At 35.3% G+C, this 19,779-nt stretch overlaps 1 protein-coding gene across 1 annotated transcript in view; it reads right to left on the bottom strand.

The window, feature by feature from the left end:
• Positions 1–19,779, bottom strand: part of LOC117317679 (collagen alpha-3(VI) chain-like) — a 158,037-nt gene that overhangs the window by 47,464 nt on the left and 90,794 nt on the right. The window contains exons 10-12 of the mRNA XM_033872552.1: positions 17,561–18,151; positions 14,860–14,910; positions 43–69 (exon numbers count right to left, since the gene is read on the bottom strand). Coding sequence (XP_033728443.1) covers positions 43–69; positions 14,860–14,910; positions 17,561–18,151 — 669 coding nt within the window. The remainder of the gene's footprint in view (positions 1–42; positions 70–14,859; positions 14,911–17,560; positions 18,152–19,779) is intronic.

The raw sequence follows: 19,779 nt of genomic DNA, 5'->3' as shown, positions 1-19,779 counted from the left end.
TTTGGAATTATTTGGAAATATATTATTTTGGCAGACGCTTACCTGATAAGGACATCGGTGCTACAGTAGCTAAAATATAACAGAAGAACAGAATATTAGTCATAAACATAATATGTTTATGTATTTCATCTTATGTTGTTTCTGAATGCATTATCTATGTTTAAATTCAGTGGAATTAATATGTTTTCAACATCATTGTAAATTACTGATTCATGAAGATATAGTTTAACAATTAACCCATCGATATAGAATCCCAAGAAGTAAACTTATTTGAAATTTACGTATTCTTACCTGCCGTTAATTTCAGAAATTAAATATACACATAATACTCATTGATAAATCTCACATAATACTCATTGATAAATCTCAAGGTGAGTAGTATAGGTTATGAAGATCAAAATACTATTCACAAAATCGTATCTTTTAAGTAACTCTAATACTATATCAAAATCGATCTTTATAACATATTTAATTAATGAAACAAAAATATATAATAATTTATCATCCTACAGTTCATACCAATTTTGCAATTGTGTTGTGATTGTAGCATTTAGAACAGAGTAATATGATTACTCGGTACCTACAACGGAGCTCATATTTCACGTATATTGAACACAGCTTTGAAAAGAAAATGACATGCAGACAAAAGGACAGACGTGGTGCATTAACGAAGGTTTTAAAATTTGCAAGACACAGTCAGGAGCAACATTTGTCACATTTGCAAGCAACATACATGTAACAGGAAGTGACAAATATACGAATAAAACCAACACATTGAAGAAACGTATAGTATTTGAAAATGACGTATACTGATAATGAGTAAACAGATGAAAACAAATATCAATGAGTGCACTTAGGCACTATAAAACATGAAAACATGAATTAACAAAAAACAGTATCACAAAATATTGTACTCACGTGCCATTTTTATCAATAAAAATACAAAATCCCTAGAAATGCCAATATACAATTGTAAACTGTAAATAAAGTCATCTAAATAAATAAAATCTGTAATTAAGTCATCATCAAAATTAACATCATTATGCATATTTTAACATCACTATATCGTATTTCATATATGCTGTGAAGTATGCAGGTTTAAATGATAAATAAAAAGTTCTTTGATTTCTGAAATATATCTAACGTATGTCATTCAAGCGGGTTTCGATAATGCAATTTGTATACACACACCATAGCAACGGACTACGAAAAAACGCTTAGCATATCGGTAAACTTTCCTTGTTGGTGATAATTCAAAATTACTATGAAATAAGGAATCCTCAAGATTGTCATTATGCTACATGCTAAACATGATTTCGTAGTCACTTTTTATGATAGAAATGGAGATGAAGCTATATTGGTTTCATTGCATGGAGGGCTAAGTTGGTTTATGATTGAAATAGAAACGAAGCTAGAATGTGTTCATTGCATAGAATGCTGGATGATTATATGAATTGTTCATACCAAGCGTTCGTTCTATATAAGATATATACTTTCACACTTCCTTTAAGAGCAAATAAATTATCTAACAGAAAAGTCTAACATTGCAATTTCAGTTTGACTAGAGAATCGTCAATGTTCATACCAGGGATGGTACTCTTCCTATAGTAAATATTGGTTTGTCTATATTTCGGGATCATGCATCCATTCCTCATTCAAAGAGACACGACATACCGACAGCTTCTGTTGACACTTTGTTTACCACAGGTGTCATGATTTCCGTGTATCGTGTTGGAGAGGTTGTAATGGACGATTCCACTTCCGTATCTGTTGATTCATCGGTTATAATTTCAACTGTCGGCATAACATATGAATCTGATGTTGACATCCGTCTCTCTGTCGACACTATGTGTTGATCCCCTAATGTTGTAGACTCCGTTATCGCTCTTGTTTGTCCATTTGTTGTATTCATTCCGTTGATAGTGTCCCCCTCACGTCCTATCGTGGATTTTGGAGCTTTCGTCGTAGTGAAGTAACCCCTAGTGGTCCAAGTCTCAGATCGTGACGTTGTCGTACCTAATGTTTTGACGGGAGCTATGTCGCTAGATGATGTAACACGCTCAGGTAAAGATGCCGAACTAAACCTAGTCGAGACTAATGGGGCCTTGGATGTTACTACTGTAACCGGTGTTGTTCGTAGTGTTGTTTGTGTACTTTGTGTATAAGTTAACTTTGTTGAAAGCTGTGTTGTTGACATGTCAGACTCCTCTGATGAAGTCGTCATAGATACTTCCGTAGATTTTGCTGTCGTAGGTGCTGACATTGTTGTTTCTACTGTGTCGGAATCCGGTGTTGACGTTACTATGGCCCTTTCTGTAGATTGCTTTGGTTCGGTTATTAAAAGTGTTGCATCGGTCGTTATTACATCATCAGATGGTGACGTCATTTTGATTGTCGTTGACGTATGTTCTCCATCTGTCGACGTCAGTGATTTAGTTGTGACTGAATGCGATGGTGACGTCACCCTTTCACCTTCTGTGGTATCATCTTCTCTAGTTGTCGATATCAGCGCTTCAGTTGTGTCTAAAGCTGAAGGCGACGTCACCATGAAACTTTCCGTCGTACGGTTTAGATTAGTTGCCGTCAGAATTGATTCAGTAGTTGTCATTATGTCCGTTGATGTTTTGTCTAATGGCACAGTAAATATGGTAGTTATATCTGCTGGCGTCATACTTGTTGACTGAAGTGTTGATGTCAGGGTAGTGCTTGTACTTGTTGGTATTGTTGTAGTCTTCTTTTTCTTTCCTCCTTTTTTCTTTTTCTGAAGTTTAACTGAAAAGGAAACAGAGCATTTTAAGAGACGTATTCCCACCATGTCTTGATTTACATCCGGTGATATATAGATTACAAGGTAACTACTGTAAACGTGGTTAATTACGCGGGAGTTTTATTAGGCGATTTCTTGCTTGGGGTTATGTCCAAGAAATTTGCGTTTGCATCTGTTTAATGAATACATAATACAATTGATATTACAAAAAGATTAATTCAACAATATTTCATTTGTATTGAAATGTTTGAAACATTTTTCGCGTAAGTAAGAATTTAAATAGACTTTAGTAGCAAAGCCTGCATTTTAACATTGAGGTGTGAAGTGTACTCAATTAAACTTTTCAATGTTCATAAGATTATTGTTTAGACAAACAGCTGTCGATTCAATTACTGTCTAGGAGTCTTAAAACATTCCAGTGCATACATTCCATATGTCATTTAACCATAATCATAACATGATAGCCGCTGTATAATTCCATGGTAATGGTATAAGATGAAATATGAACGTTTCTACCACAATACGCTGTGTTATTCCACTCTCAGTTAATTGTATAGATGTGCCGTTTGTTGAATATATATATGTGTTATATTCAACTAGTGGAAGATATCCTTCCGGTCTTCTGATTGGTCAAGAATTCGAACTTTGATCCGAGCTGCAATTGTTATTGACGCCATCAATAATCGAATGACGTCACATCACCGGGTCCCGGCCGTCACCGGTGCACCATATTGCATACGCAAAATAAGACTTGGTCACGTTTCCCTTTGATTCAAGCCGATATTATTGTGGTATTAACAGGTCACACGACTCCTGATTGTTGGATATGGAATTTATTTCACACTCGTAATTTATTTTTTAAAAGTTACAAAAGACACTCGCTAAAGCTCGTGTCTTTTCTGGCATTAAAAAACAACTTACTCGGATGAAATAAAGTCCATAAACAACAAACACTCGTTGGGTAATCTCTATATTAACATTATCACGTGGGTAATACTGTAGATCGCTGTTATGTGTCTGAAAATGTCGCTGTTGTGGAAAAAAAAAGTCAACTGCATATAATCAAATTGAATTTCTTCGTAACCATTCAGAGCGAATTATGTTAGTAAACTATTCATTCGAGTGCGATTTGTGTATTCTAATCAATCCATATCAATAATGAATCAGTACAGTAGAACAATTTAATTATTTCTGGAAATTGACATTATTAAGTGGCAAATGTGGTGATAAAGTCAGTACTCACGTGCTGGTATCTTATTCATGATTGATTTTCCTGATTTCTTGAAGTTTGCCAGATCCGTATAAGCTGATAGTTGTTTAGAGTTTTCTGCAGCAGGTTCACTGGGTACAATTATCATTTCTTCCCCAATGTCTCCTATTGATAACATATAAACGTACACACCCTGATCCTTAAGTAGTTCTGTTTCTACAAGAACCTCATCGATGCCGTCATCAGATGGACTGTCTGTCACTACAACCAGATAGTTTGGGGCTCTTGGTCTATCAAATGGATCCACAAATACCTGTTCTCTGACAAGACGCAAGCCGCTTGCTAAATCTGCCTTTTTAAAACGAAGATTCTTTGGAAGTTTTCGTATGAACTTCATGGCAGGTTTCTTCTGGGAAAAGGTGTTGAGATTAAACAGAAGCTGTCCTTTATTTCCGTACGTGGCGAGAGCTGTTTTCACGTTACCCTTGTCCAGCTTACACTTTTTAATCATTCTAAGCAAGAACTTTATATATCCTTTCTTAAACACTTTCTTTGACAGTTTATTCGATGCATGGAAAAGGAAGGCAATGTCTGCCAGTGATGAATCTGTAAAACAAGACACTGCCAGTTATAAAAATAAAACAAGTACGTGTTCGACATTGGACGGTAACCATCTTATGACAATAGAAATCAGAGAAAAGGTAATTGCTTCAAATAACAAATTTCTAAAATGAAGGCCAGATAGACATTGCAGTCAATATAGCACCTATGCCTCCAATACTGAAAATGCCACTAAATTATATTTTTTCAACGTTTCTACGTGCATACAATATATATTCAAATGGATTTGTTTTCACGTATTGATGAAATGCATTTATTAAATTCGATTTCAAGATTTGAAAAGTAAAGAAATGGTATACTTTTTTTTCCATAGTCAATAAATAATTATGTCTATGCGTTTTTTTTGTTTTTTTTTTTGGAAATTTACAGGTGATTATCGTGATAAATACCCAGTATTTTATTTTTCATCATTTCGTTGGATACATACAATGATATAATATTTAAAAAAAAATCAAAGCCAATAGCAACATTGCGGAAACAATATGTGTTTGATTAATTTGCGCATAAAGTTTACTTGGATTTTTTTAGGGAAACAGTGATGAATGGAACGAGTAGGTAGAACAAAGGCGCTTACCATTGGTAAAGTTATTCCCCTGACTGCAGTTACTAACAAGTACACGTACCTACGTCTGCACTACTCGATGAATTGTCAGGCAGTGAGGATCTTGTTGTGGTTTCCGTTGTTTTTGTTGCTTCCGTTGATGGAACTCGAGGTGTTGTTTGTCCTGTCGACGACATCGTTTAATCTGATTACTATACTCATAACACATCACTTCAACGATAATTACAGGGAAGAGGAAACAGAAAACACGACCATTGAATTGATTCCATTCCTACAGACAAGTGTCCTCTAAATTTATAATTGTATCTCGGCTAAGAAATGTGCATTATGTTAAAGTGAGTTAACACGTCATTCTAAACATCTATTTCGATTGAAAACATTATGATTGGTTTTAGCCGATACATTCATTATAAGATGTGCAATACATCTTAAGTGTACAATGAAATTCCGTATTTATATACCAAATGTCATTTCTATGATAAACTAGTAGGTATTGAAGCGCATCATCACATGTTAACATTCGACATTTAATGTACATTAACAGTCTCTATAATTTAACAAAGATATATTCATAGGGTGTATAATTTGTGATAACTATAAAAACAATCAATGTAGATATACCGAGATAAAATAGACTTACGATTATACTGTATGTCTGTAAGGATTTTGTAAGGCACTGGAATGTCGGTCGTGTCCGACAGTTCCGGATAATCTGTTATGTAGTACTTTTTCCCTTGCGTAGGTATATCCTGGCCCTGACCAATCAACACCCAGTGTGTAGTGACACCGCCGTCCTCAAGGTCACGAAGTTGATTACGGAGATCATCATCCATCCTATCATATATTTTATCTGTTATGAAAATCACATGTTTTTCATCGCTCTCCGTCACCTGGCTCGGTACAAACACAGACTGGCGCAGAAACGTCAGAAGCTGCTGGAATCTGGCAAACTTTGTTCTGTATTTCTTCGACATTCCTAGTATGATAGATTGTAGTTCTGACGCGTCAAAGTCTTTAAATCCGAATAACTGTGACACACTTTTACCGTAATTAATCACAGAATACTCGGCCTGAACCTGGTCAGTATACACATTGTTAACAAACGTATCAATAAAAGGCAGGAGGTGTTGAAAGTAGTCCTGTGGCGAAGTGGAACTCCCGGATCGAAACACTACAACAATCTTGGCGTACCTGGTTTCTGTATATAACAATAAGAATTGTTTTAAAAATATGCTAGTATCATCAACTTATCCACAGACCTCATATCAATTGTGTATGCGTAAAAAGCTAAGAAACGTTTATATTTTATTTGACTTTGCAATATCGTAATTATTTTTAAAATTAATCTTTTAAGATTTAGTATTGTTTATAATTTAAGAAATTAGATTTTCAATCAACCATAGGGTGTTTCCAGTGATATTAGGAGATGTACATGCCTTTTGTTGTCATCACAGGGATTGTGGTGGGGTCTGTCATTGTTGTCGTTGGAAAGGTTTGATATCTCGCTCCTGGTTCTAACAAATAAATATGGAAAATAAAAGAAAGAAAAAACATTTTAAAAAAGAGAGAAAAATCGTATTATGAATTGATTTCAATACATATAACAACATATGTTTTAATGAAGACAGTCTCTAGTTGATGTGGCTGCTGGCCGTTAACTTGTAGCGTATAAGGTAATTTTAGGAAATTATCAACAAATTAACGTTAAGGGGGGATTTAAAGCTATTTCCTACATCTGTTTTTATAAATATTTGATGTGAATGAATCCTAAAATTAAGATTATTTGTCTTTCAGAGCAAGTCCCTCCGATTCAATATAGTTCAGATGACTTCTTCTATCATTGATTTTAACAATACTCATACTGGCAACACTCATCAAATATAAACATGTTAACTTTGTATGGCTTACAAACATTTAAATGGACGAGATTGTTCGTTATAAGTTATCGGCATATGTCCTTGGTCGAATTGACAAAAAAAAAAATATTGAATGAGCATTATTTCTCGATGAATACACACGGGTGAATAAATGATTAAAATGAGTATGAAAGAATGTCAAAGCAAATGATATTTATGCATTATCAACTGACTTCAGTTTACACCATAACAAAAATACCTGTTAATATATCGGCCAATATCTTGAAATTAGCTGCAAATACATCGTAATCTGATAGACCACTGTATGTTTGTGTCGAATACACGTGACCTCTGGTAGGTATTGTCGGTTGTGTTCCTATGGTAACCCAGTGGGTCATTACACCGCTTGTCTCAAGGTCATCTATTCCTCTCTCAATGCTGTCGTCCATACTGTCAAATAACTTATCTGTTATGAAGATAACATGCTTCTCATCATCTGGTAACACATTATTGGGTGTAAAAACAGATTGTCTCAGAAATTCAAGAAGGTTTTGAAATCTTGCAAATTTAGTTCTATACTTCTTCGATATTCCCAGGATAATTCCATGCAACTCTTCTAGGTCATGATCTTTGAATCCGATTACTTTAGTAACAGTTTTTCCGTAATTGATGACCGAGAACTCCATATTGACATCAGGCATGGCAGCACTCTCAAACAGAAAGCTGTCGATAAACGGAAGGAGATGGCGATAGAAGTCTTTAGGAGACGTTCCACTTCCGGTACGGAATACTATTACCACTTTTATATTTCTTTCTTCTGCAAAACAAACAGGAGTTGTTTTTCATTATAACTGTTTATGCGAATTGAATTTCGCATATTGCCAAAAAAACGATATCAATTTCAACGCAATATTTTATTTGAACACAATAATCAAATAAGCTCACCAACTTTCTTTCATTTTGAACAACAATATACACATCATACCATGAATAAATATGTCGAGTATAATAACGTTCTAATTGTGTATTGTAAAATCTACGTATGTATCAATTATATACACATATGCCTTGCTTTTCCTCCTTTCTACGTCCAAAATATCTTAATCGCAAATCCAACATTGCGTTATCCTGTCAATTAATCAATTAATTCGTTAATTCTGATCTTCGTAAATAAGCCTGCTGTCCCCATTGTATGATCCTAAAATGGGGGTTAATAACAATACCTGTGGCTGGTTCTATTACAGGAATGTTCGGTATCTCAGTAGTATGACCGTCAGTGTTATCCTCGAAGGTAGTGTCTGTAATATATGACATATTTGCATAAGTGCAATGAACGAATGAATGAATGAAAAAATATATGAAGAAATGAATGAATGTCTTTGGAAGGAAGGAAGGAAGGAAGGAAGGAAGGAAGGAAGGAAGGAAGGAAGGAAGGAAGGAAGGAAGGAAGATTTGTCCATCGCGAAATGCATATCTAATGTGCATACAAACAAACAGTACCAACAGTACAAACAGTACAAACAGTACTAACCCTGACTTGAGTCTGGTGCTAGTGTCATCACTTCCGGTTGCGTTGGGATTCCATTGACGTCCTTTGCATAACTCTTTCCTGCAATCGAATAAATAATGTGTGTATATAATACGGTGAAATGACAATTATTATCTTAAGTATATGTACAGATGGATAAACAAATCCAAAAATACTGATAGGAAAATGAGGTATGTGTAAAATGCAATGATTTTTCACGGGTGACATAGTCAAATGTCAATGATAAAGAAGGGTTGACAGAGACATCGTGTACACCTACAAGGGCGACACAACCAATAGATAGTAGGAGAGTTAATATCCTACCTTGTGTGATATCAGAAAGGATCTGAACTGATATATCTTGACGCATGCGTAGTTCCTCATAGTCTGCCACCTTATAGGCTACACTGGTGGTAGGTATAGCACTGTTATCGCCTATAAGTACCCAATGTGTGTGGATACCCCTAGTCTCTAAATGTTCTATTCCCTTCCTAATACCAGAATCTAACTTCTCATAAAGCTGATCTGCGATGAATATCACATGTCTGACGTCTGTATCTGCTACCGCCGGTGGCACCAACATCTCCTGGTTTATGTATTCAATGACCAACGGAAAACGCGAGAATTTACTCCTGTACTTTTTTGTTATTCCGCTCACAGCGTCCATCATCTCATCAAAGCTCAACTGTTGGAATCCGAAGACTAGATTAACAGCTTTCCCATAGTTCACTACAGCGATGTCTGTGTTGGCTTCGGACAGAACGTTTCTATCGATGAATGAATTAATGAAAGGCAACAGCTTTTTGAAGAACTCTGGAGGCGAGGTAGAACTTCCAGAACGAAACGCTATGATGATCTTTGTTTGTTGTGAGTCTGAAATGATACACGGGTGAATGTAGCACACAAATAAATCATTAGGTCACTATTTAAGTGGTCATTGATTTGATGCACTTTTAGGAGGATGACAAATTATCTATATAAAAGCTATGTGACAAATTATCTATATAACAAGCTATGTGACAAATTATCTATATAACAAGCTATGTGACAAATTATCTATATAACAAGCTATGTGACAAATTATCTATATAACAAGCTATGTGACAAATTATATATATAATAAGCTATGTGAAGTCTAGAAAAAATAGACCTGGATTATACTATCGGTCTAATACTTGATCGGGAAATCAATCTTCTTGTTTATATCATATATAGCACGCGAACTTCGAATAGTATGTTATACATTTTCACAAATGAGACATTCCAATGACGGAAGATATGTGTGACGTCAGAGTGACCTTATCATTTGTGATGTCAGACGCTATAAGTGTATACTACAGTAGAATGACCAAAACAGGTGACAACAGATACTCTATGTGTGAGTACTGTTAATCATTAATTATATAGCAGATTAAAGGGCCCCTAAAATATCACCAGAATAGCTGTCGTATCTAATCAGCTTCGCTAGAGGCTAAACTGATTTATTTTGCTCTTACAGATATAGACTGATATATTGATATGTTTATTAAACATACATACTTTGCAGTGTTCCTGTTTCACTTGGAATTGTCTTTGGTACCAAGGCTTCAGAATATTCACTATCATCTGCAAAGGAATAAAATTTAAATATGAAAATATTCGTTTATATAATGCATTTTATAGTTATCGTATCTAAAATAATAATGTTTATTCTTGTCAAAAAAAACACATCCACAATAAATGCATAAACTAAAATTAAATTCAAAATGTCAAACTCCACAATTTTCTTTGATTACTTAACATATTATATCTATGTCAATCCTTCGCAACAAAATGGACCAATAAAAAAAACAGAAATAATACTCACCGAGAGCAATGTCTGTTGTGATATCATCTATGACGTCATAGTTGTGAGTGAGACTCGGGTAGTCGTTTATAAGGTATGTATCCCCCGGGGTACTCACATTGCTTTCTCCACCAATCAGCACCCAATGATATTTTATCCCTTTCCTTTTTAACCTTATTAACCCGTTTTTCACTTTCAAGTTCAGATTATCGTAGACTTTGTCCGTAATAAATATTACGTGTTTGGATGTATCACTGGACACGTTGTTGAAAATACGCAAATCGAGATGTTGAAGGACATCTCCAAATCTCGCAAACTTTGACTGCAGTTTGTCTGGTGCGGTTAAAATTATTGTCTGCATTTCTTCCAAACTGCTGATTTCTTTGAATCCAAACAGTTGATTTACTGCGGCCCCATAGTTTATCAATGCTATTTCAATATCGATTTTCTGAATGAATTTCTCTTCCAGAAATCTCGCCATGAATGGGAGAAGATGAGTATAGTAGTCACTGGGAGAGGTTGTTAATCCAGAACGGAAAACTAGGGCAATTTGAAATTTTCTATATTCTGAAACAAAATTTCCATTTTACCCATTTGTTTTGATTAAGTGATAATTTGGTTTTGTTTTTATGCATGCAATTTGTGTCATGCTCACGTGATACATATGACAAAAAGCAATCTGCACAACATAGATAAAAACAAAATGAACAATAACAGAACACGAATCAATATACAAGGCAAAGTGTAGGAATGAAAATATTTCCATATACGTCATCAGAATGAAACGAATTTGACATAGATTTAAAACTGATGCAGTGTTTAGATATGTATGTATGTGTTTTCAACATTATAGAACAGCAATCATTTAAACCGCTGACTATAGAAATAATAAATTATTTTATCCGCTGACTATAGAAATAATAAAATCATTTTATCCGCTGACTACAGAAATAATAAAATCATGTTATCCGCTGACTACAGAAATAATAAAATCATGTTATCCGCTGACTACAGAAATAATAAAATCATTTTCAACGCTGACTACAAAGGTTAATAAATAATTTTAACCGCTGACTATAGAGGTTAATAAATCATTTTAACCGATGATTATAGATATAATAAAATAATTTTATCCGCTGACTATAGAAATAAGAAAATCATTTTAACCGCTGACTATAGAAATAATAAAATCATTTTAACCGATGACTATAGAAACAATAAAATCATTTTAACCGCTGACTACAGAAATAATACAACCATTTTAACCGCTGACTACAGAGGTTAATAAAACATTTTAACCGCTGACTATAGGTTAATAAAACATTTTAACCGATGACTATAGAGGTTAATAAAACATTTGAACCGATGACTGTATAAATAAAAATATAATTTTAACCGATGACTATAAAAGTATATTTTGTATTCGGTGACAGTTTTCGTCTTAATGCCTTATCACTGAGTATCGAGTTATATCTAGAAAACAGGGTATGACATTAACACGTCATGACGTCATACAGCATATACGCCATGCCACTTTATGACGTCATACGACATGATAAAAAAGAAACGAGGCATACCCAGAGTAATTCCTATGAAGTCGTAAATTAGATTTGGAGAGGAATTAAAAGATATACAAAGACCTACAATTTGAACAATTCTGGATAGTAATGGCACAGAACAACAAAATGTTATATAGCAATATATCTCATAACCATTCCAAGTTATAGTACCCACAGGTATACTTGGGCGAGTTAACGATCCCTTTAAAAGCTAAGAAACCTATAAGTTGTCAGGTGAAATGTATTTTAATGTATGGAAAGTGAAAGTAACCCTGAATGTAAATTAACGTGTGTGATTCTAAAGTTTGTTAATATTCCTTGTGTGGAAAATATACATTCAACAGATAGACTGGATACGAACTGGACAAAACAAAACCCGTGATAACAAGGAGAACTAACACCGTGAGTGCTTCGTGAAGAAACATGATTAAAATATAATTTGTTGTTTCAGATTATTGATAACCTTCCCTTCCCTCTATAGTAACATGTGTTAACGACGTTTGTTATTCCCTATATAGTAACAATGTGTTAACGACGTTTGTTATTCCCTATATAGTAACAATGTGTTAACGACGTTTGTTATTCCCTGTATATAGTAACAATATGTTAACGACGTTTGTTATTCCCTATATAGTAACAATATGTTAACGACGTTTGTTATTCCCTATACAGTAACAATATGTTAACGACGTTTGTTATTCCCTATATAGTAACAATATGTTAACGACGTTTGTTATTCCCTATATAGTAACAATGTGTTAACGACGTTTGTTATTCCCTATATAGTAACAGTGTGTTAACGACGTGTGTTATTCCCTATATAGTAACAATGTGTTAACGACGTTTGTTATTCCCTATATAGTAACAATATGTTAACGACGTTTGTTATTCCCTATATAGTAACAATATGTTAACGACGTTTGTTATTCCCTATATAGTAACAATGTGTTAACGACGTTTGTTATTCCCTATATAGTAACAGTGTGTTAACGACCTGTGTTATTCCCTATATAGTAACAATGTGTTAACGACGTTTGTTATTCCCTATATAGTAACAATATGTTAACGACGTTTGTTATTCCCTATATAGTAACAATGTGTTAACGACGTTTGTTATTCCCTATATAGTAACAGTGTGTTAACGACGTGTGTTATTCCCTATATAGTAACAATGTGTTAACGACGTTTGTTATTCCCTATATAGTAACAATGTGTTAACGACGTTTGTTATTCCCTATATAATAACAATATGTTAACGACGTTTGTTATTCCCTATATAGTAACAATATGTTAACGACGTTTGTTATTCCCTATATAGTAACAGTGTGTTAACGACGTGTGTTATTCCCTATATAGTAACAATGTGTTAACGACGTTTGTTATTCCCTATATAGTAACAATGTGTTAACGACGTTTGTTATTCCCTGTATATAGTAACAATATGTTAACGACGTTTGTTATTCCCTATATAGTAACAATATGTTAACGACGTTTGTTATTCCCTATATAGTAACAATGTGTTAACGACGTTTGTTATTCCCTATATAGTAACAGTGTGTTAACGACGTGTGTTATTCCCTATATAGTAACAATGTGTTAACGACGTTTGTTATTCCCTATATAGTAACAATATGTTAACGACGTTTGTTATACCCTATATAGTAACAATGTGTTAACGACGTTTGTTATTCCCTATATAGTAACAATATGTTAACGACGTTTGTTATACCCTATATAGTAACAATGTGTTAACGACGTTTGTTATTCCCTATATAGTAACAATGTGTTAACGACGTCTGTTATTCCCTATATAGTAACAATGTGTAAACGACGTTTGTTATTCCCTATATAGTAACAATGTGTTAACGACTTTGTTATTCCCTATATAGTAACAATGTGTTAACGACGTTTGTTATTCCCTATATAGTAACAATGTGTTAACGACGTTTGTTATTCCCTATATAGTAACAATGTGTTAACGACGTTTGTTATTCCCTATATAGTAACAATGTGTTAACGACGTTTGTTATTCCCTATATAGTAACAATGTGTTAACGACGTTTGTTATTCCCTATATATATAACAATGTGTTAACGACGTTTGTTATTCCCTATATAGTAACAATGTGTTAACGACGTTTGTTATTCCCTATATAGTAACAATGTGTTAACGACGTTTGTTATTCCCTATATAGTAACAATGTGTTAACGACGTTTGTTATTCCCTATATAGTAACAATGTGTTAACGACGTTTGTTATTCCCTATATAGTAACAATGTGTTAACGACGATTGTTTTTCCCTATATAGTAACAATTAATCATGATAATGTGTATTGTCCCCTATATAGTAACAAGGAATTAACGAGTATATATATTATCAAATATAAAGTAACAGGGTATTGACAATCATGTGTTATCCCCTATAAAGTAACAAAGTATTTGTAATGAAACATGTTACCCAATATATAGTAACAATGCATTATCAATTATATAAAGTATCCCCTAGTCTTAACGATTATGTATGTGATCATGTATGCAGTGTAAAGTAACCGGGTATTAACGAGTATATGTATTATCCCATGTGTCGTAGTAAGTGATAGCGATATTGTTTATTCCGTATATAGTTACAAAGGATTACCATTATTGTTATTTTCCTATTTATATCGGATATGAGTATGGTCTTGATCAGAGAAATAATAGATCCATTACTACAAAGATATTTCAATATCGTGCACATATTCCCATGCATCTGATGAGGTGAACATTATTTACAGTGTAAACCAGAGAGAGAACAAATCATTAACGCATGTCAACAAAATAAAAAAGCAAATGACTGAAATTACAGGTAACATAAACCGACGGGAAAATGCCGTGCATACAACACTGGGTCTTGTGTTGTTAAAATTTTTGCGCATGCGTAGCTTTACTTACTGCTTAGAGCTGGGGCCGTAGTCGGGGGTTGACGTTTAAATTTTCCTCCCACTATTTACAAGGTGTGTATGTAGTTACAAATATGGATTTGGTATTTTCTAACATACTTATACCATATATAGCAATAAGACTATACCTTGCACTCCGTATCAGATACCCCACACTACCAATAGTCCTAAACATCGTATATCCTCTATATCTGATACCCTACACTACCAATAGTCCTAAACATCGTATATCTATATCTGATACCCCACACTACCAATAGTCCTAAACATTGTATATCTATATCTGATACCCCACACTACCAATAGTCCTAAACATTGTATATCTATATCTGATAACCCACACTACCAATAGTCCTAAACATCGTATATCTATATCTGATACCCCACACTACCAATAGTCCTAAACATCGTATATCTATATCTGATACCCCACACTACCAATAGTCCTAAACATCGTATATCTATATCTGATACCCTCACACTACCAATAGTCCTAAACATCGTATATCTATATCTGATACCCCACACTACCAATAGTCCTAAACATCGTATATCTATATCTGATACCCCACACTACCAATAGTCCTAAACATCGTATATCTATATCTGATACCTCACACTACCAATAGTCCTAAACATCGTATATCTATATCTGATACCCCACACTACCAATAGTCCTAAACATCGTATATCTATATCTGATACCCCACACTACCAATAGTCCTAAACATCGTATATCTATATCTGATACCCCACACTACCAATAGTCCTAAACATCGTATATCTATATCTGATACCCTCACACTACCAATAGTCCTAAACATCGTATATCTATATCTGATACCCCACACTACCAATAGTCCTAAACATCGTATATCTATATCTGATACCTCACACTACCAATAGTCCTAAACATCGTATATCTATATCTGATACCCCACACTACCAATAGTCCTAAACATCGTATATCTTTATCTGATACCACACACTACCAATAGTCCTAAACATCGTATATCTATATCTGATACCCCACACTACCAATAGTCCTAAACATCGTATATCCTCTATATCTGATACCCCACACTACCAATAGTCCTAAACATCGTATATCCTCTATATCTGATACCCCACACTACCAATAGTCCTAAACATCGTATATCTATATCTGATACCTCACACTACCAATAGTCCTAAACATTGTATATCCTCTATATCTGATACCCCACACTACCAATAGTCCTAAACATCGTATATCTATATCTGATACCCCACACTACCAATAGTCCTAAACATCGTATATCTATATCTGATACCCCACACTACCAATAGTCCTAAACATCGTATATCTATATCTGATACCCCACACTACCAATAGTCCTAAACATCGTATATCTATATCTGATACCCCACACTACCAATAGTCCTAAACATCGTATATCTATATCTGATACCCTACACTACCAATAGTCCTAAACATCGTATATCTATATCTGATACCCCACACTACCAATAGTCCTAAACATCGTATATCTATATCTGATACCCCACACTACCAATAGTCTTAAACATTGTATATCTATATCTGATACCACACACTACCAATAGTCCTAAACATCGTATATCTATATCTGATACCCCACACTACCAATAGTCCTAAATATCGTATATCTATATCTGATACCCCACACTACCAATAGTCCTAAACATCGTATATCTATATCTGATACCCCACACTACCAATAGTCCTAAACATCGTATATCTATATCTGATACCCCACACTACCAATAGTCCTAAACATTGTATATCTATATCTGATACCCCACACTACCAATAGTCCTAAACATTGTATATCTATATCTGATACCCCAAACTACCAATAGTCCTAAACATTGTATATCCTCTATATCTGATACCCCACACTACCAATAGTCCTAAACATCGTATATCTATATCTGATACCCCACACTACCAATAGTCCTAAACATCGTATATCTATATCTGATACCCCACACTACCAATAGTCCTAAACATTGTATATCTATATCTGATACCCCAAACTACCAATAGTCCTAAACATTGTATATCTATATCTGATACCCCACACTACCAATAGTCCTAAACATCGTATATCTATATCTGATACCCCACACTACCAATAGTCCTAAACATCGTATATCTATATCTGATACCCCACACTACCAATAGTCCTAAACATCGTATATCTATATCTGATACCTCACACTCTCCATTTTAAAAATGTTTTCCAAAAAAAAACTGTTCTTTATTGATAATTATTCTATATTTTTCTATAACTGAATAATTTAACAACTGATTTTTTTTTACTTCAATATAATGAACCAATAGTACACAATGTGCTCCCCTGAATTACAATATAATGAACCAATAGTACACAATGTGCTCCCCTGAATTACAATATGACAACTATCCACTATTCTAGGATTTACCTAATCAATTAGCATCTTAAAATCATGGTAATCAATTTTTTTAATCCTATCATCTTATACCTTTCACCTGAATATAGAAATGATAAATGATTAAAATAATTATGCCATTTTAGTTTACCAGACAGCAATATTATCTATCTTACCAGAGCCCTCTTTATTTATACTTTAATTCTACTCTAAGCTCACCGCTGACCTCCGAGCGGAAAACCGGAAGTAAAATTACTTACTAGCTCTCACCCGACTGACTATATTTTTAACCGGGGCAGCATCCGTTAACAAATCGCCAAAAGTCTGAAAGGCTTGGAAATAATCGCTTGTCGGATCTGAGGTCAACTGCCGTAACTCGTCATGAACGTCGCTCGAACCAATGCCGACTCCAAACACCGCCACACCCATTTGTTTTAGTGACGTCATTTCCTGCTCAAAGTCAAATCCATCATTTGAGGACACCATGTCGGTAACTATGATGAGACCCGCAGGGACTCCTTCGTCTATCCGAGACCCTGCGCCAGGCACAAATAAACCTGTCCTTATCTTGCTTAAAGCTTCGCCTAAATTTGCTCGACTTTTCCGTAAGTTACCTTTGATGGTGGTTTTGATTGCGCTTCGAACCTGGGGTTTTCTGCTATGTGCATTAAAATCAAACAGCACGTTGGCCGTTGTACCGTAATTGACCAGTGCCACGCGAAGCATATCTGGGCTAATTTTTGCTTTCGCAAATAAGTTTGAAAGATATATTTTCAGCTTTTTGTTCAAATCTCTCAGCTTTGTTTTATGTCCCACGTGGAAAAGAACTGCGATATCTGCCTCTCGACTACCTGTAAATAGAACAAAACATTATTGATAAAATCTACTTAAAACTGCTAACTTTAATATAAAATATCCGCAGATTCGACTATTTATGCAGATTTGTAATAAATGAATTAAATTATGAACTTACATATTATTTGTATATATTGATGCTAATTTAATTAGATCTTGGAAAAATGACAAGATGTAATATAATAGTCCTCAAACGTAAGCAAAACGTTGAACGCTGAAGCACTGTCCACACAAAGCAGAAACGTGTGGATCTATTTGGATGTCTTACCTATACCGCGCGACTGTCGAAAGGTCACTCAAAGATGGTAGGCGTGCCTTAGGGTGATGGGCGTGTCTATGGCTAGAGAGATCCATGCTCTGATGCAAAACATTCCCCATAACAGAACAGGACTCTGCTATGATTGGTGGATGTTAATAGGTGGAAAAGAACGTTATATAGTACAATCGACAAGACAGAAGGAAGTTTTCAGGTCACTCGGGAAACGAAGGCGTCTCGGAATAAAGCGATGACGTAACACATTGGCAAACACGTCACACCGAGTCGGAGAAATTTGAAAATTCTTTCACAGAGGTACCGATATATTGTAATATTTCTATCAGCACTTTAAGATAAATTTTGATATATTTCCAAATAAGTTTCGGTTATCTAAACCCATCTATCATAATGACGTTTTAGTGTAGAGACAAAATGATAAAATTGAAACATAATTAGCATGGCTTCTGGACGTAATTTACATGTAGCAGAACCCATACCAGCGACTCGTCAATTTCCATTTATTGTTTTTTTCTGTAGCAGGGCCCACACCAGCGACAAGTCAAGTTTCTATTCAAAGCTTAACCTCTATCAGAGGCCATTCTAGCGACTCGCCAAATTTGTATTTATAACTTTACATGCGGCTTCACCCTAGCCTTCCTTCACCTTCACCCTAGATATCCTTCACCTTAACCCCGGACTTCCTTCACCTTAACCCCGGATATCCTTCACCTTAACCCCAGACTTCCTTCACCTTAACCCCGGACTTCCTTCACCTTAACCCCGGACTTCCTTCACCTTAACCCTGGACTTCCCTCACCTTAACCCCGGACTTCCTTCACCTTAACCCCGGATATCCTTCACCTTAACCCCAGACTTCCTTCACCTTAACCCCGGACTTCCTTCATCTTAACCCCGGACTTCCTTCACCTTAACCCCGGATATCCTTCACCTTAACCCCAGACTTCCTTCACCTTAACCCCGGACTTCCTTCACCTTAACCCCGGACTTCCTTCACCTTAACCCTGGACTTCCCTCACCTTAACCCCGGACTTCCTTCACCTTAACCCTTGACTTCCCTCACCTTAACCCCGGACTTCCTTCACCTTAACCCTGGACTTCCCTCACCTTAACCCTGGACTTCCCTCACCTTAACCCTGGACTTCCCTCACCTTAACCCCGGACTTCCTTCACCTTAACCCCGGACTTCCTTCACCTTAACCCTGGACTTCCCTCACCTTAACCCCGGACTTCCTTCACCTTAACCCTGGACTTCCCTCACCTTAACCCCGGACTTCCTTCACCTTAACCCTGGACTTCCCTCACCTTAACCCTGGACTTCCCTCACCTTAACCACGGACTTCCTTCACC

The sequence above is a fragment of the Pecten maximus genome, chromosome 19, assembly GCF_902652985.1.
Source record: "Pecten maximus chromosome 19, xPecMax1.1, whole genome shotgun sequence".
In the NCBI taxonomy this organism is placed as follows: Eukaryota; Metazoa; Mollusca; class Bivalvia; order Pectinida; family Pectinidae; genus Pecten; species Pecten maximus.
This window is presented reverse-complemented; position numbering and strand designations above follow the sequence as displayed.